This window comes from Ochlerotatus camptorhynchus, unplaced genomic scaffold (assembly GCF_037179485.1).
Source record: "Ochlerotatus camptorhynchus isolate MF236.1 unplaced genomic scaffold, CSIRO-AGI_Acam_v1.1 ptg000232l, whole genome shotgun sequence".
NCBI classification, from domain to species: domain Eukaryota; kingdom Metazoa; phylum Arthropoda; class Insecta; order Diptera; family Culicidae; genus Ochlerotatus; species Ochlerotatus camptorhynchus.
This window is the reverse complement of record NW_027040722.1, coordinates 2,185,104-2,205,646: the sequence shown is the minus strand read 5'-3', so window position 1 is coordinate 2,205,646 and position 20,543 is coordinate 2,185,104. Positions and strand designations below refer to the sequence as shown.

At 38.8% G+C, this 20,543-nt stretch overlaps 3 protein-coding genes across 3 annotated transcripts in view; 1 reads left to right on the top strand and 2 right to left on the bottom strand.

The window, feature by feature from the left end:
- Window positions 1-17,330, bottom strand: part of Tnks (tankyrase) — a 67,204-nt gene extending 49,874 nt beyond the window's left edge. Inside the window, exon 1 of the mRNA XM_065225634.1 lies at window positions 16,126-17,330. Coding sequence (XP_065081706.1) covers window positions 16,126-16,393 — 268 coding nt within the window. The 5' untranslated portion in view covers window positions 16,394-17,330. The remainder of the gene's footprint in view (window positions 1-16,125) is intronic.
- The window catches only part of LOC135704222 (cytoplasmic 60S subunit biogenesis factor ZNF622), a 530,133-nt gene that overhangs the window by 80,575 nt on the left and 429,015 nt on the right, over window positions 1-20,543 (bottom strand). The gene's annotated exons all lie outside the window — the stretch shown is intronic.
- The window catches only part of slmb (beta-transducin repeat containing E3 ubiquitin protein ligase slmb), a 376,498-nt gene that overhangs the window by 234,952 nt on the left and 121,003 nt on the right, over window positions 1-20,543 (top strand). The window lies entirely within an intron of this gene.

Sequence of the window (20,543 nt, the reverse complement as noted above, 5' to 3'; positions counted from 1 at the left end):
AAAAATCAGCTGCTCCGCAACAACAGCTGCCTCGCGGAAATGGCTGCTCTATTACACTGACTGTAACCCATTTTCTTCTTGCTGCTTTCTTTTGACTAACTACTTGCAGTTTGTAACATATCAAATGTTGGAGGTAGTCCATTGTTTTTATTTTCGGATCCAAATTTTTTACTAACTAACCCATCAAAATAACCACCTTTTGCCTTGTCATTTCGACTATGCAGCAGAAGTTGAGAAAATAGCTAAGATTTTAGGAAGGAAATATCACTTCAAAAGCCGAAGTCGATGCATTTTCTGTGATAATCGGCTGCCTTTGCCTCTGACACTTGCAAAACAAGCTATCATAGTACAGTACCAAACTAAAATGTCATATTATCTGTCATACGACACTGTCGCCGAAGACCTTTCACCAATGTATGTATTTTAGTTTTTCTCATCATAAGAGCTGCTGATGTTGTGCGTGTGTGAATTCTGAACATAGCAAGCAACGATGTCTTCGGAAATCAATAATTAACTAATTACCTTGAAGTCTAATAAAAAAAAGTGTTCACCAAAGTTGTAGCTGATAAATTTCACACATGAGCATATAGATAGATTTTGCGTAAATTATTATGGCAAAGTGCTAGGACATGGAGAACATAAAGCTCAGTTTCCCATAGTAATTCCCATATAAATTTAAAAGGACCAGTGCAGAGTTCGCATCCAAATGAGCTCAAATTTTGGGAGAATTACCAGGACCTGCTTTGAAATCGATTAAGCTTGTTGGAGCAAAATCTATATTTTGAACCATTCCTATATTATGGTCAACCATACATTTTGCAGAAAATATCGTTTGATGCCGTGAAAAAAAAACTTGGTGGATTTTCCCACACATCAAAATTTGCAAAACAAGCATCGCATTATACACCTGGACATATCCTTACAACCGCAGAGGATAGGAAGGAAAATTAGTCCTACATCTACTTAAGAAGGTGCAGGGAAACCATACTACAGGGCTGGTAGCAGTTACTTTAGAGCCTAAAATAACGAAAATAGTGACCAAATAGTGACTTTAAAGAAATAAAAAGAGACTAATAGTGACATTTGTTAACCGGAAAAAATGGTTACAATATTTCGTTGACTGCAACCCACTTCGAGAAATTTTATAAACTCACAATCACAATAAAACAAATAATGGTTTACCGATCCCATAAAGTTGTCACGAAAAATTAATATTTATTTATTTTACAGTGAACCAGGAGTTCAGGAAAACCGGGGAAAAGGTGCCGGGAAAAAATCGATGACAAACCGGTAAAAATAATCTTTAAACAATTGTAAGGCCCCTGGACTGGAAAATGTTTTCAGGATACAGTCACTTTAATGAACTAAATATCAGATAACCACATTTTTTTTTGTTTAGAGAAAAATACCAATAGATCTTTTTTAAGAACTCTAAGAGAGATTTCACTAGAACTCCCAGTCATTTGTGGGACTTCAGCCGTTCAGAGTAGAATCTTTAGGTAGCTCTTTTGGAAAATTAATGACGATTGTGAAGCGGATTCCAGGTCCATTTCAAATGAATAGTCAAAATAAGTTCTTGAGAATTGAGATAACAATCCAAAGGAAATTCTTACAAAGATAATATCAAGTGAATTCTAAAGAGAGTTCCAAGGATCTCACGATAAATACCAAGGGAATCGAGTTTTGAGGGAACAATTCCAAAGGAATTCTGACATGAGTTTTATGAGAATTCCGAGTTTAATTCCAAGAGCATCTCGAGAAGAATTTCAAGGGTATTCTGACGAAAATTCCAAGCGAATTTTCAGAATAATTTAGTGGAGAGCTCCAAGATAATTATGAGCAGAATTGTATGACAATTCTGAGGAGAATTGCATGAAAATTATAAGACTAATTCTAAATAGAATGCAAAGAGTATGTAAGGAAGTTTCAGTAAGTTTTTTCGAAACGAATCTTAGGATGAATTCTTCGATCTCAAAACAACCAGGAAAATCAACAAAATTCCGGGAAAACCCCGGGAAATTACAAATTGGGATTTGCTGGTCATTATGATTATGACAAATTCAAATTTGATTTTTGTTTTAAGTCACCCAAAATTTGAAAATTTAGCTTTTTTTTAAATCGTTTTCCACTCTACGATTTATTCAAAAAAGGGCAAAATATGAATTTATTATTAAATGAGTTGCTTATACGCAAATTTATTTCATTTTTGTTATTTAATATTTGCCCCTCCTCGACCTATTTGAGTGATATGTATTAGGTAATCAAATAATAATAACAAGACAAATGTTAACAATTTTTAGACAATCAATTTTGAAGACCTCGGATATAGAAACCTCAAATTTTTATAGCTCCAGGACCTACACAATTTTTCCAAGAAGAAATCTCATTATTCTGGAACGAGGAAAATTTTCCAAGATGGAAAGATCGTGAATTCACACGGCAAATTAATCTGACTCATATTGGAGTCAAGTTCACTTAAATTCGCAAAAACGTAGGTCACAAGAACGAGTAATTTTTTCCTCAAAGATGCGTAAATGTCACTCATAAATGAATAAATGTCAATCAAATATGAGTGATATTTGCTCATATTTCAGTAAAAATTTACTCAACTGCGAATTTAAGTGAACGGGACTCACAGATGAGCCAGATTTATTTGCCGTGTAGAATATTTTGCATGCGTCTCGGGCTTAACATCTGGAAATCGAAAAAATAAAGATTCTGGGATAAATTTTAGAGATTTTGGACCAATTTTGCAATGCTGGAACTTAAGCATTCCAAATCTTTAAGACAAACAAGTTAAGAAACGAAATGTGATATGAATGAGGACTCTTTAAACAAACCTTTGCTTCTAACAATTTTACGGATTTGCAGTTTGTTTAAATTTTCCGCAAATTTTCGACGATTAAGGATATTATTTAGCAGAATTTTGATTACAACATGATATCAAAATCATATGATTAAAAGATTTCATAAACAACGCTGGTTTAATAACTTAAGACTGACTGCTGAAGTTCATAGAAACTCCCTAAAGTTCGTAGAACTTCCCTGAAGCGTTAAGGTCTTTCCTGAAGGGTTCAATGAAGTTTATATTGCCTGAATTTCATGGGACTTCCCCGAAGTTCGAAGGACTTTTTTTTTTAAAGATCTTAGGACTTCCCTGAGTGTCGGAGTTTTTTTTAAATTCATAGGAATTTCTTAAATATCGTAGAAGTACCATGAAGTTCGTAGAAATTCTCTGAAGTTCGTAAGACTTGCTTCAAGTTCGAAGAACTTTCTCGAAGATCTGAGGACTTCCCTGAAGTTTGAAGGACTTGAGTGAATATATCAGGACCCTAAATTTAGAAGAGCTTTCCTGAAGTTCATAAGGCTTTAAATATCGAATAGCTTTCCAAAAGTTTGTGGGTCTTTCCTTAATTTCTTGGAAATTCCCTGAAGTTTGGAGAGCTCCCATGAATTTCGTAGGACTACCTGTAGTTCAAGCGACTTCTCGGAAGTTCTGGGAACTTTTTTGAGCTTGGAGAACTATGTTAAGTTCAGAGGACTTCCCAAGAGTATTGAAGACTACTCTGAAACTCGGATCCATAAGTGTCATAGAATTATCCTTATGTTTTAAGCAGCGCTTAAATGTCGTAGAAGTTACATTAAATCTGTAGAAAATTCTGTAAAATTCGTAGTAATTCCCCAAAGATTAAAGAACTTCCCTGAAGTTCGTAAGACTTCTCTGAAATTTGTAGAACTTCTCTAAAGGTTCGGAGAGATTTCCTGACCGTCGTAGGTCATCACAGTAGTTCACAGGATTTTCCTGAAACTTGTACGACTTTCCCGAATTTTGTAGAATTTGCATGAAGTTTGAAGTCCTTATCTGAGTTTTTTAGAAATAGAACTTTTTTATTGAACATGTTGAACAGGTACTTCAAAGTAGTTACGCGTCAGAACTGCTTAAGTCTGCTATCAATTAAGCATAAATCATACATGCAATTGATTCGAGAAAAAAAATAAATTAAAAATAAATACAAAATATATTTACTAAATTTTCAGGGTAAATTTTGTTCATCAATGTTTAGTTGTGTGAAAGATTTAGCTTGAACAAAATGGTTAGTCTTGACCTGATTATAAAAAGAAACTTTGACATACATAAAATTGAAAACCTATTTAAATTATATAAACAAGATTATTTTCCTGGTGGACTTATGAAATTCCTGGTTTTTCCCGGTTTTTCCTGGTGAAAATAAATTCCCGACTTTTTCCCGGTTTTCCTGGTTCACTTGCCACCCTGTATTAGTCGTAAAAAAGTGACTTTAGTAACTAAATTTTAAGAAATAGTAACTTTTAGGTGAAAAAAGTGACTTTTTAGTGACTGACTTGAAAATAGTGACCAAGTCACTAAAAAGTGACCTGCTACTAGCCTTGCATACTATCTTCATTGATGCCACGGGAGGGAACATTTGTGTTAGTAGGAAATGGAATATATTTAGAAATCTCTATTCGGCAATATAAAGTAAAGATTGTGTGAACATAGAAATACAATTAAATAAATACAAAAGCAAAGATCTCACCAAAATTATGTTCAATAATCCTGTCTTTCTATGTTTTCGAAACTGTTCCATGCATCATTCTTGCCACTACTCTCCAGCACGCGTTTTCTTTTTATATCGAAGCATTGAGGCCATTAACCACTCTTTAGCATGCGTTACTTAATTCATGAGTACAGCATTTTGAATATCATCATATTTTCTTTGATTTTTTTTCGATTTTTGTTTTGATTTTATGAAATTAGTTGCATTAAATTCTGTTTAGAAAAAAAAGATAAAAGTCCATAGTTCTGTAACGTAAAACAATTTAAGAATATCAATCTGTGACATGATCCAAGAAAAAAATAACAGCTCTTCTACTATGCACATAATTTACATCTAAAGGCTGACTAAAAGTAAATTGGTACGCCCCTGGCGCGCCGCTAGTGTTGGGAATCGAACATGTTTGACAGTGTCTTGTTTACACTTCTATAGAGAACAGCTGGTGCAAGTTTTATCAAAGTAGTCGATCGCGTTCAGAAATAACGTCAAATGGAACTCGAAAGAAGAAAAACTATTGTGCACAAATACCTGGAAAATCCGGAGTGGTCCGGTTCCAAGCTGGCTAAAACAACAGTTTGTCGAGTGCACAAAACCTACAAGGAAACCCTGAGTGTGGGAAGGAATCAGCGGACCTACGAAAAAACTGGAACCAGGCATCTACAGCTGCGCAGCAAGGTGTTGAGGTGCGTTAAAGCCAACCCCGGTCTTTCGATCCGAGATGTGGCCAGAAGGTACAACGCCAACTTTCAAACGGTGCGGAACATCCTTGCCAGGGAAGGATACAAGTTGTACCAAGCCAGTAAACATCCGAACCGGCACATGAAGCAGAATTCCGTGGCCAAAAAGCGTGCAAGGCTCTTGTACGACCGTGTTTTGACGAAACACAAGGGCTGCACTTTGATCGATGACGAAACATACGTCAAACTTGATTTTAAGCAGCTTACCGGTCAAAAGTTTTACATCGCGACTGGACGTGGGCATGAGCCAGGAAGATTCAAGTTCGTGTTTGCCGACAAGTTCGCAAAGAAGGCCATGATTTGGCAAGCGATTTGCAGTTGTCCTGAAAACGGAACCATCCTCGACGATGCATCTCAAGTTTACATCGAAGAATTACTGAAAAAGTGTGTAGTGCCGTTCATCCGCCAGCATAGGGGCAAAGTCATCTTTTGGTCCGATTTGGCCAGCTGCCACTACTCCAAGGTGGTTCTGGGGTGGTATGCTGCCAACAAGATCGATTTCACCAACTAGCAACAAAAATGGAATGAGAGTAATCTGGGAAGATGGTTACATTACATTCTCCCACAGGTGTCGATCAAGCCGTGATTCAAATGGTTGGACATGAGCCATGACTTTATACGTGTCATGTCCAATCACTACTCGTTAGATTCGCATTTCTTTCTAATCGGGCTCGCAGGCAGCAATTTGTGCGCTTGTGGTAGTAATTATCACTAGATCGACCACGTGCTTTGGTCATGTGTGTCTATTGTGTTGCTAGATCCAAGTTATCCGCATCCCTCAAGACCCGAGGAAAACAACCTATGCTAATATTAATCCTCAGTAGACGTGTTTTTTTTTTATCAAAGGCAAGTGTCACTCGAGCCATCCAAAATGCTCGTTATTTTATAAATTGCTGTTATGACTCGAGTGACACCTGCCTTTGATAAAAAAAACACGTCTACCGAGGATTCATATTTTTAAAAATATCATCTATCAATGAAACATTCATTGGTTGCCATTGAAAAGCAATGCAACTATGATCTGTCAATCTAATTGAAACTTTTATTGGCTCTGTTGTCTTGTGAATTTTAGCTATAACGGCCTCTTTTCTGATTTTTATCACTCAATTTATGGAATCTACACGAAAACTATGTTTAAACGAAATTTCTGAAACAGTGTAAGGAACATTATGCCGTAGACTACACATTTTTATATCATATGGGTGGAAAATTAGTAGAACAAATTCTTTAAAATTCTTCACTTTTTAAGATATCTTCGAGCATGAAACTAAGTCAAACTTCAATAAAATCACTTTGAATAGTCAACCTTTGGCAACTAAGTTGGTAGATATCACATTAAGCTTTGCTATGAAAGTTGTTACAGCAGTTTTCGTTGTTTCAGTCTCGAGATACAAATATTGTAAGTCGTAAATTACCTCAAAAACATAAAATTAACTTGAAGCACCTCTAAATCATCACCGATTTTGCTGAAAATTTGCACAGAAGTTCAAATTAACATGAAGAACAGTAATCACGGTTGACTCGTTGCATCCCGAACATTTATGTTAAAATGAACAGGTCCAGTGTACCCTCATGTATGTCTTTTTCATCAGTTTGTCGCTTAGTTCGAGATCAAGAGCATATTGCTCTCCAAAACTTGTGTTCTCAATCCCTACCCTGCCATCCATTTGTTACAATTTGTTACCCCTAATCTCGAGATAGCCGCGAGTAATCGGCCTCCGCTTTACTAACGTTAGTTTTAAGTAATTTTGTAATCTAGCCAATCAATATCGGCTCTGCAAAGCTACGGCAAATGAGCCTAGAAAAAGAAACACATTATATAAAAAACAAGATCGATTTTGTCCCCAAGCAAATGAATCCTCCGAATTATCCGGAATTTCGACCAATCGAAAAATATTGGGCAATTTCAAAGTAGCGACTTCGACGAAGCGGCGGGGCAGTCAAGGACATCCAGCAAATGCGGGCAAAATGGAAGAAATGCGCTGATTCCGTGTCCGTGTCCGTTTCCACTGTGCGGACGCTGATGTGTTCCATCAAGAGGAAGGATCGAGATTTCGTTCGAACTGGAGAAATGTAACCATCTCATGCTGTAGCTTTGAACTTTCAATAAAAGTACTGTGAAGCAACCATTAATGGACTTTTTAAACTTATTGAATCACGAATTACAGATCATTTTGTGCGTACCAATATACTTTTAGTCAGCCTTTAGAGAATATTCGCTCTATGCCACCATCCTTAAGTCGGCTCGTCTAGTTTCGTTACTTCTAGGTAACCGGCACGTATTGCACGTATTCAACCGACAGTATTGCACCTTGAAAGACCTTCTACAAGGCACATACACTTTCGGACCGATGCGTGAATGGCATTAGCAATCGCCGTCGTCTCAAGCGAAGTAAGTATAATTGATATTCCTTGTTTCGCGTCGAGTGCCGATCGCCGTCGACTACGACGACGACGCCATTGCAACAACAACCGAACCTCTAGCTGATGAGATTCAGAAACAAAGCTCTAGCACATCGCCAGAAGCTTTCACTTTTTTTTTTCGCTGGCTTCACTTTATGACCGTCTCTCATCCATATGGAGCAGACAGCAGAGCTTAACGCAAATCACACACATGGATCTTTGACTCTGGGTGATTGTTGCGCGTCTGCTGTTTGTGATGCCGCGGCGTTGAAGTGTCCGGCTCTTCACAAAGTATAGGACTTTCCTATTGGTTTTACGACGGTAATTGCGGTAATGAATGATCAAAAATGACGTCTCCTTGACTGAATTGAACACAAATGAAGATGCTAATAAATTCATCATTGTGGTAAAAAATAGTCAGTCACCAAATAGTTGAGTTCACTTAACATTGACCGTTACCTCCGTCTATCGCAAAAACGGGAAACCTTGAAACGGTTAGTAGAATGAAGAGGTGAGTCATTTTTATTGTTCTGTCATTCTGATTAGCATGTACAGGTTTGACATTTAGATTTTTAGTTGGTCTTGCTGGTTTCCTAAAGATCGTTGAACTTTATTGTTCTCTGCGTAGTAGCTACATACTTGTGGGTTCACTCAAAGTATATCTTGCAGACGTCACGGATGTCGGTTTCAGATAATTTCAAAGGCTGAAACATTATGTCTTGGAGAGTAAAGAACTCGATTACAGCTATGCAGAACTATGAACTACAAATACCGCATCGTAATTTCACGTGCTTGAATTTTAAAGTTTCGTCAATGTTCGCGTAGCTGAACCATTAATTGATTGATTTATGAGAAGAAACGAACAAGGTACCGTAACTAGGGGTGACACTGGGCCAAAAACTCAAAATGTGTCGTTTTCTACCTTACAACATTTACATTTTAATAAGGAAATACATTTTAAGCACGTGAATATATTCATCAATGATATATTTACAGCTGTCGTGGAAGTGGATGATTGAAATTGATGTCTCATTTTGCTAAAATTAAATTTAAAAAAATACGAATGTAAATCCTTATGGGGGGTGACATTGGGTCAAAGCATAAATTTGGTTAAAATACAAAACAGCAAAAAAGGCTATCTTCCATTTAATTCCACTTCCAATAGAAGCGAAAAAAAATCGCGTTAGTACAGACTTGAGTGTATTTGGTCTTCTTGACATTGATGGGGAGATCTACCGGAGAACAGATCCCCTGACCGTGTTGCCAGATTGTTTACAAGCTTAAGCCTGGTACGCAGCTGAAAAGTAATGACGTTTTTACGTGCTACGGGATAGGAGACGGAATGCTAAAGACATTACATATTTCTTGACCCAGTTCGCAGATCAAAAGAAATCGGTAAAGGAAAGATCGATGACATTGGTATCGTGATCGACATGAAGGTGGCGCATTCTGATCCATGAATGATCCATACAATTATTCCTTAAGGTAATTTTGACGATTGTTGCAAAACTCAGGTTCTGGATGCATTTTAACAACGTAAAATCTCATTATTGATGATTTTTAAATTTGACGACACTTCGCTATGATCTCAAAATTTAGCAAAAGACAGCTGCGTACCAGGCTTTATTGGCGAATCAAAGCAAAGTCAAAACTGGTCATGCGCAGGGCTGATAGCGATCAATGCTGTCAAAAATAGTGATTTTAGTGACCATGTTGAAGAAATAAGTGACCAAATAGTGACTTATAGTTGTAAAAAAGTGACTAAAAAGAGATCTAAGGGAAGAAAATTAGTTGTTCTGATGGTATACCAAATAAATATTTGATGTTTTAGACGTATTCAATTAGAATCTCATAAATACTAAAATATGTACGATAGGAACCTTTAAAACGAAAGATTCAATAGAAAGTTTATGACTAAACTTCCAAGTGTCTACTACCTGAAAAAAAACCTGAAAAACCCGAGGGGGCGACACATCTAAATCTCAATTTTAGATGCTCAAAAAATCTCACACTAGCGAATCAATCTTCGAATAATCTTCTTGCATTTCTCGCATATACTTGCATCGCGCGAAAATACCTGGAAGTCTCAGGGAATCTTATCATTATTCAGGAAATTTTATAGTTTTCTTACTAAGAATGCATTTTAAAATAAAAACAATTAATATTCCTAGCTATTTTCATCCACACATTGAACTTTACAGATCCAGAATGGATTAATTTTCATTAACAAATAAGGAAATTTACGTATTCTCGGCAACCTAAGCAGCGACCTTCTTTCTATAGCCTTTTTCGCTAAGGAACGCACACATATGCAGTATTGCCAGCTGCTCTAACAATTTCAGTCGAAAGAATTGTCAAAAACTGTTTTGAAACGCTTTTACAAAGCTCCAATCTTCTCTAGTGAGAGCGAGTATTGTCGGCAACCAGTTTTTCTTCGGCAACCGTTCCATTTGAACTGCATGTAAATCTGCTGTTCTATTATCGGCAACTCGAAATCAGCTACAATTTGTAGTGCGTGTGTTGCATTTCAAGAAAACCTTGCTAGATTGCTTTTTCTCAGTGGTAAAAATATAGTCAAATTGAAGCTGAAAGCACAAAGAATCGTTTGCATGCATTCAGCGAAGTGTTTTCGTAAGAAAATCCAGTGAAAATAGTGTTTCAATTTGGATTGCCGAAAATAGTCTGTCATGCCGAAGCCGTCATTTCCCCTACATTTTTTAAATTCAGAGGCTTCAAATGATTTTTGTTGTTGATCTAGAATATACAAATTTCCCACAAATCTTATAAATTCTAAACTGAAAAGTTATAATACTTCAAGAAATTTTCAAAAATTTGGAGTCAAATTCATGGTAGTTCTAAAGGGTGATACGGTCAAAATTTGGTCAAGGGAAAACGCGTGTAAATCGGTGAAATCGTTTATTTAAAAAATCAAATTAAATTTCTTTTTCAAGTTCAATTAGTATAAAATTCAGGAAAAATATTCAGTTAGGCTTCCGCTTTTCCAAATCCGAATTGCCGGGCCTTACGCTTGACCCCTGCCATCAGATTTTGTACAGCCACCTTGTCCACCTTCTTCGCCGCAGAAAGCCAGTTTGCCTTGAACTGCTGCTCGCCCTTAGCAGTTTTTTTGGTCTTCTTTAGGTTCCGCTTGACAATAGCCCAGTATTTCTCAATTGGGCGGAGCTCTGGCGTGTTGGGAGGGTTCTTGTCCTTGGGAACCACCTGCACGTTGTTGGCGGCGTACCACTCCATGGCCTTTTTACCGTAATGGCAAGATGCCAAATCCGGCCAAAACCGTACGGAACAACCGTGTTTCTTCAGGAAAGGCAGCAGACGTTTATTCAAACACTCTTTCACGTAAATTTCTTGGTTGACAGTCCCGGAAGCTATGAAAATACTACTTTTCAAACCACAGGTACAGATGGCTTGCCAAACCAGATATTTCTTTGCGAACTTTGACAGTTTCATGTGCTTGAAAACATCTGCTACCTTTCCCCTTCCTTTTGCCGTATAAAACTCCTGTCCCGGAAGCTGCTTGTAGTCGGCTTTGACGTAGGTTTCGTCGTCCATTACCACGCAGTCAAACTTCGTCAGCATCGTCGTGTACAGCCTCCGGGATCGCGCTTTGGCCGTCGTATTTTGTTTATCATCGCGATTTGGAGTCACTACCTTCTTGTAAGTCGATAGTCCGGCTCGTTTTTTGGCTCAATGCACGGTTGTAGACGATACACCCAGCTTATTTGCGGCATCTCGGAGAGAGAGGTTAGGGTTTCGCTTGAAACTACCGGCAACTCTCTTTGTCGTCTCAGCGGCTTCCGGTTTTCGATTTCCCCCCGATCCAGACTTCCTGGTTGTCGACAAACGTTCCCCAAACACTTTAATTACATTTGTAACGGTTGATTTGGCAACTTTTAGCGATTTTGCCAACTTTGCGTGCGAGTAGCTCGGATTTTCGCGATGCGCGAGCAAAATTTTGATACGCTGCTCTTCTTGCTTGAACGGCATTTTGACAACTGAAGAGTGAATTCCAAAATCAAAATAGGAGCAACATTCTACACACACACACCTTCAAAATGAGGGGTGTTCAGGTTTTTTAAATGCAAAATTGAAAGAAATACGTCAAGTTGATATTGACCAAATTTTGACCGTATCACCCTTTAAGGAATTTTAGACTTCATGTGAAGCCTAAGATAGTAAACTCCAAGCGAATTTTCATGAGAAATCTCCCTTGAATATGGAATGGACTATTCTGAGGTCTTCAAAACTACTTGAAAGTTTCTAAAATATTCCTGAAGTTACTTAAATTGCTTTGAAGTTCTTTTGCAGTTTGAGAAACTAACCTGATGCTCACAATACTTCTCATTTTTTTTTTAACTTCTTTAAACCTTTTCTAACTTCCTAAAGTTTCCACAATTTTCCTACCGATCATGAATCTTCTCTTAAATTCTACAAATTCACTGAATTTTTCGAAACTTTTTAAAAATTTATGTAATTTTCCTGCTCTGGAATATTTTTGCTCTGAGGATATCTGTTCTTTCTTGAAGTTTTTTTGTTTAGAGCTTTATTAGCGAGATCAATATCTTTCTCGAAGTTCTCGAAACTTCTCTTAAGTGTTTACAGTTTTCATGAAGCTTGTTGTACTACCGTGAATTCAATTGAACTGTTCTGAAAATGTTTAAGCTTGCGTGAACTTCTGGGCTTACATATGTGAAAACCTCAATATTTTTCTTACCATGTCTAAAGTTCTCTGAAAATCTGGGAACTTCTTGAAATTTCCCGCTAATTTAATGAAACTAATGGAACTGAACTCCCCTGAAATTTTCTTTGTTTTTGGAGCTTTATTAAACTTATTTGAGATGCTCCCGAAATGTCCATAAAAGTTCCTGAAGTTCTCGGATCTTCCCTTAAGTTCCATAGACTTTAATGAAGTTCTCGGAATGTTTCTGAAGATCTCTGTACTTCTGTGAAGTTTTCGAAGTTATTCTGAAATTACAGGAACTTCTTTAAGCTTCCGCAGCGAACTAATTAATATAGCTCTATGATTTTCACTGAAGTTCTCAAGATTTGCCTAAAGTTCAAATTATCAAAACCACAATTTTACTGGAATTAATTTAATCGCTTATAAGTTCTACAATTTTAAGTTTTATAAAGTTTATAAACGCTCACGGAACTTTGCACTAAATCACTAATTTTCCCTGGAAGCCTGGGCACCCCAGAAGTTTCCTATGCTTACGTTTATTTCTCTAAATTGATCAAATTTTCTGATATATATTTATAATTCGCTGAAGCTTCTAAAGTTTTTGGATCAATCATAGAATTTTCGGAATATCCCATAACTCTAAGGACCTCCTTGTAAGTCACTGAAAATTTCCTTAAATTAATGTGATTTTTCTGTTCTTATTTGATCGTCCTCGAAGTACTCGGAGCTTCACTGAATATAATGAAACAATCTAAAAATATCTAAATTTCTTACAAGTTTTCTGGAATTTCTTGAAAATATCGGTGCTTGCTAAAAGTTTTTGCATTTTTTTTTAATTAATGGAACTCCGTTGATGTTCTCTAATCAACTTAGCTAAATTTTCGAAATTTTTTAGATCTTAAAATTTCTATGATATTACAGCCTTGAAATACTCTTACATTTTCCGGATGTAAATATAATTTTTAATGCGTTCCAGAACTTTACTTTGAGCAAACTGAAGTTTCCGGAGATTCCCGGAAATTTTCTTGAAACCTTCGTTGATTTTTTTTTTTAACTGCCCTTTAATTCTATGATCTGTCTTGATGTTCTCGGAGCTTCCCTAAAGCTCTCAATTCTAATGAAGATCGCGGTTCTGCTTTAAAATAAATGGAATTCTCGTGAACACCTTTAGACCTGACTTGCTAAAATAAAGCAAAGTTTGTTTCTTTAAAACTGATTGTCATGTCTTAAAAACCGTTTGTGTTAGGGGAAACGCTCCTATAGTTGCGGTACGTTAGACGCGTTAGTTTCCTATAGTTGTGCATGGAGACTCAAGACACAACTATAGGAACCTAGCGCTTCGAACGTACCGCAACTATAGGAGCGTTTATCCTAATTGTTGTTGTTTTACAGAAAAAAAAAAAACATATTTTAAACGCATTTCATAAATAGCTTTCTTATTATAAACTTGGAAATTATCCGCCAAAGTTATAGAAAATGAGTGGACACATAGAGAAAGATGCTTAAACGTCAAAAAACTCTATACAAGGTCGTCAACTTCGAATTGTTCAAAAATTAGAACAAAGTCGAAGACAACATATCAAGAAGACTGGCAACTCTTCCATTTTCTCGTACGAACGCTATGAGGCAGGTACAATTGCGTCATCTGCCGCTCAAAAGTAAATGCTTCGAACGAATTTGATAGCAAAAATTACACCCTCAGAAGAAAGGCTTGTGTACTAGCTCATTTTTCTATGCGTTGCTTCCACCTTCGCTGAAGTGCAGCTATACTGTATCTGTCACTTGGATTCTGGCAAAGTTACCAGTCTACTTGATATGATAACTTCGACAAAATGTAGGCCTATCCTACACACTGCAAGAAGAATGATCAATCTTGAAATAAATTAACGTTAAAAAAAAAAGTTTAAAATAGTGACTGATTACAAGAAAAAGTGACTTTAGTGACTTGGTCTTATAAAAGGAGACTTTTTAGTATCTTCCTTGAAAAAAGTGACCCCCAATCTTAGATACATAGGCCAACATTAGATCCATTTCCCCTATTAATCGGTATTTACTGTTATAATTAATGTTATATTTTTGCCGTTTTTGAAGGCAAAATTCAAACTTTTGGACAAAGCATGGTAAATTTGCATTCCAGGAGAAGTCGGTGAAGTGTTTCAATAAGCTTTTGAAGGAAGCCGAAAAAAACTTCCAGAGAAAGAATAAAAAAGCTCTAAAGAAGGTTGAAGAAAGTTCTAAGAAAAGTCGGAAAAACAACCGGGGCACTTCCAAGACAAATATTGAGAAACTTCTGGCGAAAATTTTAAGGAACATTCTGAAGAAATCAGATGACACATCTTGAGGAAACCAAAAAAGATTCGCAAGTCGGAAACAATTTCCAGGAGTAGCCATTTCCAGCAGACGCCAGAAGAAACTCAGAAAAAGCTTCCAATAGAAGTCGGAAAAACCTTCGCAGAATGGCTTCGAGAGGAAAACGAAAGGAACTTTTGGGAGATTTCTATAGATACATTCGGTAGAAGGTTAATTGAAGACGGAAGAAACTTCTTAATGTAGATTGGAAGAAACTTCTGGAGGATGTCGGAAGTCAGAGGGCTTACGAAACAGTCGAAATAAACTTCAAGGAGAAGTTTTAAGAAATTCCCTAAGCTTCTTTAAAGTTTCAGTAAATTTTAATTAAATTAATTCTTTCTGATGTTCTCATAGCTTCCCCAAAAGTTCTCTAAATTATCCTGAAATAAATGGAACTGCCCTGAAAACCCTTAAATTTCCCTAAAGTTCTTTGGACTTGTGAAATTTCGAAAATATTGAATGAATTTTGTTGAAATTTTATTTTATTTTTTTATTTTTTATGAAGATGTTTTTAGAAGCATCATACTTTTGACATGTCATCAAATAGTTCAAATTGCCAAATGTTCGAGGCAGCGGGATACAATTTTAAGTCTTGACCCAACCCGTCTGTATTCACGAATGTCAGAATAAGCTTTTTGAACTCTTTACAATCATATCAAGAATGAATTTTCAAATAGCCGTATCTACTTTTGTAAACAAAGATTCAACAAAATATGCAAATTCACTCTTGATATACCTAGGTCTAATTTTAATTTCATATTATCGCACGTAAAACAAGTATAACTTATTGTTCAATAAATTGTCTTTTCGTGTGAATGCGCGACGTTTTCTTCAAACGATAAACACACAAAAAGACACTAGATAGACAATATCCCATCTACCAACTCACGTATCGAGCGCTGGAAGAATCATTTAAACATAGTCATCATTGAAGCTGGGCTTTAAATCGATAGTTTTAAGATCACCAAGAACTTGGGAAGCGTATAAATTACTTAGCAGTCCAATGTAAATTTCTAGAACCAATACATCCTTCATCAGTCCTCTTGTGTTCGAGCACTAATCCTAAAATTACAATTACGCAAAGGGGTATCAAAGAATTTTACTGCAAAGCAAAGAGTAAAAGCTACGTCGGTATCTTTTTGAGCAAATCGATAATTTTAAGACTTCCAACTAACAATTCATTCCTATTTAGAAACCTAAAACAATTTGCTGTGAACAATGTGAGATTGCATAATACGGGTGAGGGCAGATTTTTTTTAGATAGTTTCGTATCCCGCAGAATTGATTCCCATTAAAACAACAACATCAACCAGCTCCTGCGTATCAAACAAAAGAACAACACATTAAAAACAAAAACACTTACCAGCGGCAAAATGCAGCGGAGTAGATTTCCTCCCAGCGGTGTCCCGGGCGTTGACGGTTTGTGACGTGATGAGCTTCTTCACCTTGACCAGATCGCCCGTTTTGCACGCCTCGAACAGATCCCGCAGGGGATCGTTGGCCATCGCGGCCGCTTCCAGATTCACCGAAAGCATCGAGCGACTGTTGTTGTTGTTGTTGTTGCAAGTGCTGCCGCCACCACTGGATGACTGGATTGTCGTTAGATGATGTCCAGTCGCCGAGGAGGACATTTCCCACAGACCAATATCAGACGGTTCCAGCTTTGCTGCCCTTGTTCCGGAACCCGGACTCCACGCACATCGGGAACTGGGTGTGTATGATGGAAAGAAAAAATCACAATGTTCTTCGCTTTTGACGGGCTTCAACCAACCCCCCACTTCTCGACTCGGTAACTCTTTTCCTTCACTTCTTTACCTCTCGACGGAGAAAGACACCCCCATATAACGATCACAATCGACCACAACTGGTGCACAATTTTTCGGGAATCACACTCTCCAGATCTCTCTCACTGGAGTTCCGTTAGTTTTACAGCACCGTTTCGAGGGTGGAAAAATCACGAAAAAGATGGAAACAATTTCTTGCCTCACTCCTTCTCTATTTCAACACTCGTCTCGAGAGCTCACTGAAACGCCATTACGATGCAATCAATTTGCTGGGTCAGGTGCCCCACATTCCACGGATTAACGCCAAACTCCTGCCGCAAAACTCTCGCAGCACCAATTTTCTGCGGAAACCTTATCGCGATGAAAATTTTGCCACCATTGGACACTGTTGGATGACGGTAGAAAAATCAACACACCAACTTCAGACACGAAAGAGGGTCAAATCAACAACGAATGAATCGTCGACACCTTTTTTCTTCTTTCTGCACCCACTGCGGAAATTTTCCTTATTGGCGAGGTTTTCTTCGCTTTTTCGACCGGAAACCGTACCCGAAACCACCGGAGGACGAGTGCACTACGCGCGGCTCGATCGATCCAAGTCGAATCGCGACTTCCCGATCGGAATCCACGGAAATTGACTCACTTATTCGCGGACACAAACTTTCCGTCCCGTCCCGTCCGTCCGTGAAAAGACAAAAAAAAAACTTGGCTCTTTCAGCAGTCGACGATGATGATGGCCTCCTCACTGCTGCTGCTGTGGTAACTGTCTGTCAGTGGTTTATTTTTCTTCCCACAGCAGCGCACCAGTGCAAAGAGTGCACCGTTTCACAAACACCAACAAGCGTGAACGCCTGTTTGTTTTCAAATTTAGCATGCGAGCACGAACACAACCGAAAATTAACACGAGTGACAGCTGACAGATGAGGCAAATGTCACACGCCAAAAGGAAAATTAGACTAGTTTTAAATTAGTCTAAATCGTTTTAGACGAGTAATGCACCCAGATCAGAGCGTGCAAAAAGCAGAATCGTCATTATTTATTTTCCTTATTTTCGGTCACTCGCATGAAATACGCTACACTCAAAATTTGATGATTGGGCTTTTAATACTTGAGCTGCTTTTTTTTTTTTCTTTGCTGTGTCCTGAATGTTGGACGGCTCAGACCGATCACGGTCCATCTCGCCACTCTTGTTGTCTTGTTTGTAGATTATATGGTTGCTTCGGTTAATTGTGTGTTGTCGCTTGTGATTCATAAACGTATTTTTATTTGTTTGATGAATTAGACTACTTCTTTTAGTTCGAGCTCATTGTTTTCCTTCAGAATGATGTTCAGTGGTTTGCAGTACTCCAGTACAGTGTACTCGGATCTCTCGATATTGTATTTTGTGCAGTGGTAGAGCAAGTGTTCTAGATCTTCTTTTTCGTCGCATAGGTCACAGTTGTCGTCTTCTTCCCAACCCCATTTGTATCTTCTTTCTTTGGTGTTGGTGTGTCCTGTCCTTATCCGGTTCAGGATGATGATTTCTTCGGAGTTAAGATCTAGTCCTTGAAACCAAATCTTTTGTCCTGGTTCTTCCATAAACCCAAAATGCCAGATGCCTTTTTCTGTTGATGTGATCTGGTATTCCGATTTCCAGTCTTCCCATGTATCAGTTTTTCCAAGATTGATTGCGTCCGAGAGGGTCAGTGTGTTGAATGTTGTTTGTGGACCGTGTGTAGCTTGAACGGCTTCTTGGTCAGCTTTTTCATTTCCTGGGATGCCCTGGTGGCTGGGTATCCACTGAAGGATGATCTTGATGCCCTTGCTGTCCTGGAGCGATTTTGTGATTTCCCAGGCAAGGTAATTCTCTATCGTCTTCGTCTTGTTGCATATGGTCTGGCAGGCTCCACGGGAATCAGTGAAGATAACAGCTTTCTGATATCGTTTCTTCTTGGCGATTTCGATGGCAATGAGTACCGCCAGCAGTTCTGCATTGGTGATTGAAAAATTGGGGTTGACCTTCTCTGTAACAATTTGTTGGTCTGTGCAGTCTACAACTGCTAGGGCTGTGCCCGTTGCCGTCTTCGAGGCGTCCGTGTAGATGTGGTTGAAATCTTGGTAGTGCTGGTTTTTGGCTTCCAGAATTTTTTTTCTCCAGAATTCTTGACTGTAGCCTTCCTTCTTTTTTTGCTCTTCGAAGAGCTTTTCTTTGATATTTCTGGCAACGTTGAAGTCAGAGTACTTTCTTCTGTCCTGGAAAGCCATGTTGGGATCCTTAGGATGCATTTGGCAAACGATATAGTTGTGTTTTGCGGCCGTTTCCGAGAGGAACGATCCGTTGCCCGGGGTGTCTTCGATTGCTTTCACGATGAACGGCTGAAGCTGCCTGCCATGGAAGGTGTTTTTCAGGATTTCCTTGAGGGTGAGCCAGTCCCTACGAATATCCAGTGGCAGCTGCCCAGTTTCTGCGTGAATGACATGGATGGGTGTGGTCTTGAGGAGACGCATTGCTATCCGGAGGTAGGAGTTCTGAACAGTCTGTAGTTTTTGCAGGTTGGATTTGGCTGCGTTGCCATAAATGTGAGCTCCGTATTCCAATCTGCTTCTTATTATGGCATTTCCGACCTTAACTAGAGTATTCGGATTGGCGTTGCTGTTTCTCTTTCCTAGCATTTTGATAATTCCCAGTTTTGCCCCTGCTTTTTCTCGAACATCCTCGATGTGTTTTCTGTGCGAGAGGCTCCTGTCTAAGGTGTACCCCAGATACCGATGGGTGTTGTTTAGCTTTACGTTTTCCTGACCTATTTTTACTCTCACTCCCCTCGTGTCCTTTCTTGTGAAGGCAATTGCTGCGCACTTGGCTACATTGATCCTGAGGTCCAGGGACTCTAGGCCGAGACAGAGTTTGGAGAGGTAGGTGTTGGCTTTCTCGGAAGCTTCGTCAGGGTTGCTTGCTACAACTATCACCGCAAAGTCGTCAGCGAACTGGACGAGTTCGCAATCTTCCTCGGTGATATCGTGGAGCTCCTTCCTGTAGAGGTTGAATAGGATGGGCGAGAGTGGACAGCCTTGTCAGTCCTTCACTCACTTCCCTGTAGACGTCTCCTTCATTCGTTTTGAGGACCAATCTTCGGTGGCTGAGGTAGGTGTGCAGCCAGGAGATGAGCTTGTTAGGGATTTCTAGGTTTTGTAGGGAATTCAGCAGCTTTCGCAGGTTCACCGAGTCGAAGGCTTGGGACATGTCTAGAAAGACAACTATGGGATGTTTTCTATCTTGTTGCACGTCCTTGATCCTGTTTACGACGTAGTTCACGCTGCTTTGGACGGAGCAGTTCTTTCGAAAACCGAAGGATTGAGGGGGATGCAGATTCTTTATTTCGGCGATTTCTGCCAGCCTACTGTTGACAGCAGAGTTAATGAGTTTGAGGTTGACGTTCATGAGAGATATGGGGCGACTGGAGGCTGGGTTAAGAGGATCTCCTTTATGTTTAGGAATGGGTTTAATTAGCGTCGTTCTCCATCTTTCCGGGATTCTTTCGGTGACGAACACTTCGTTCAGCATTTCGCACACCTTGATTTGCATGTCTTGTCTTAGGTTTTTTAGTATGCCATATGACATGCCGTCTTCTCCTGGGGCAGAATGGGGTTTCTTTCTCCGAAGGGCTCCTAATGTTTCTTCAATCGCCAGTGCCATCTCGTAGCCTCCTAGCTCTGTGGCAGTTTCCACTATAGGTTTGTATACTGTCTTCAGCTTGTGGTCGTAGTAGTGTGCCATGAATTGTTCGGCGTCGTCCAGGGTGATTTCCGGTTTTCGTCCTACAGGTTGAGTTAGCGCTGTGTCCAATCCCTTGATTATGTTCCAGAGCTGTTTTGTGGGGGTGGATTCGTCTACTGCCTCGGCGAGTTCCCGGCAATAGGCTCTCTTTGCCTTCCGGATGAGTCTTTTCAGCACCGCCCTTGCTCTCTGGAGGTTGATATAGTTGGTTGCTGTTTTGAGCCTGTTGTATTCCCTTAATAT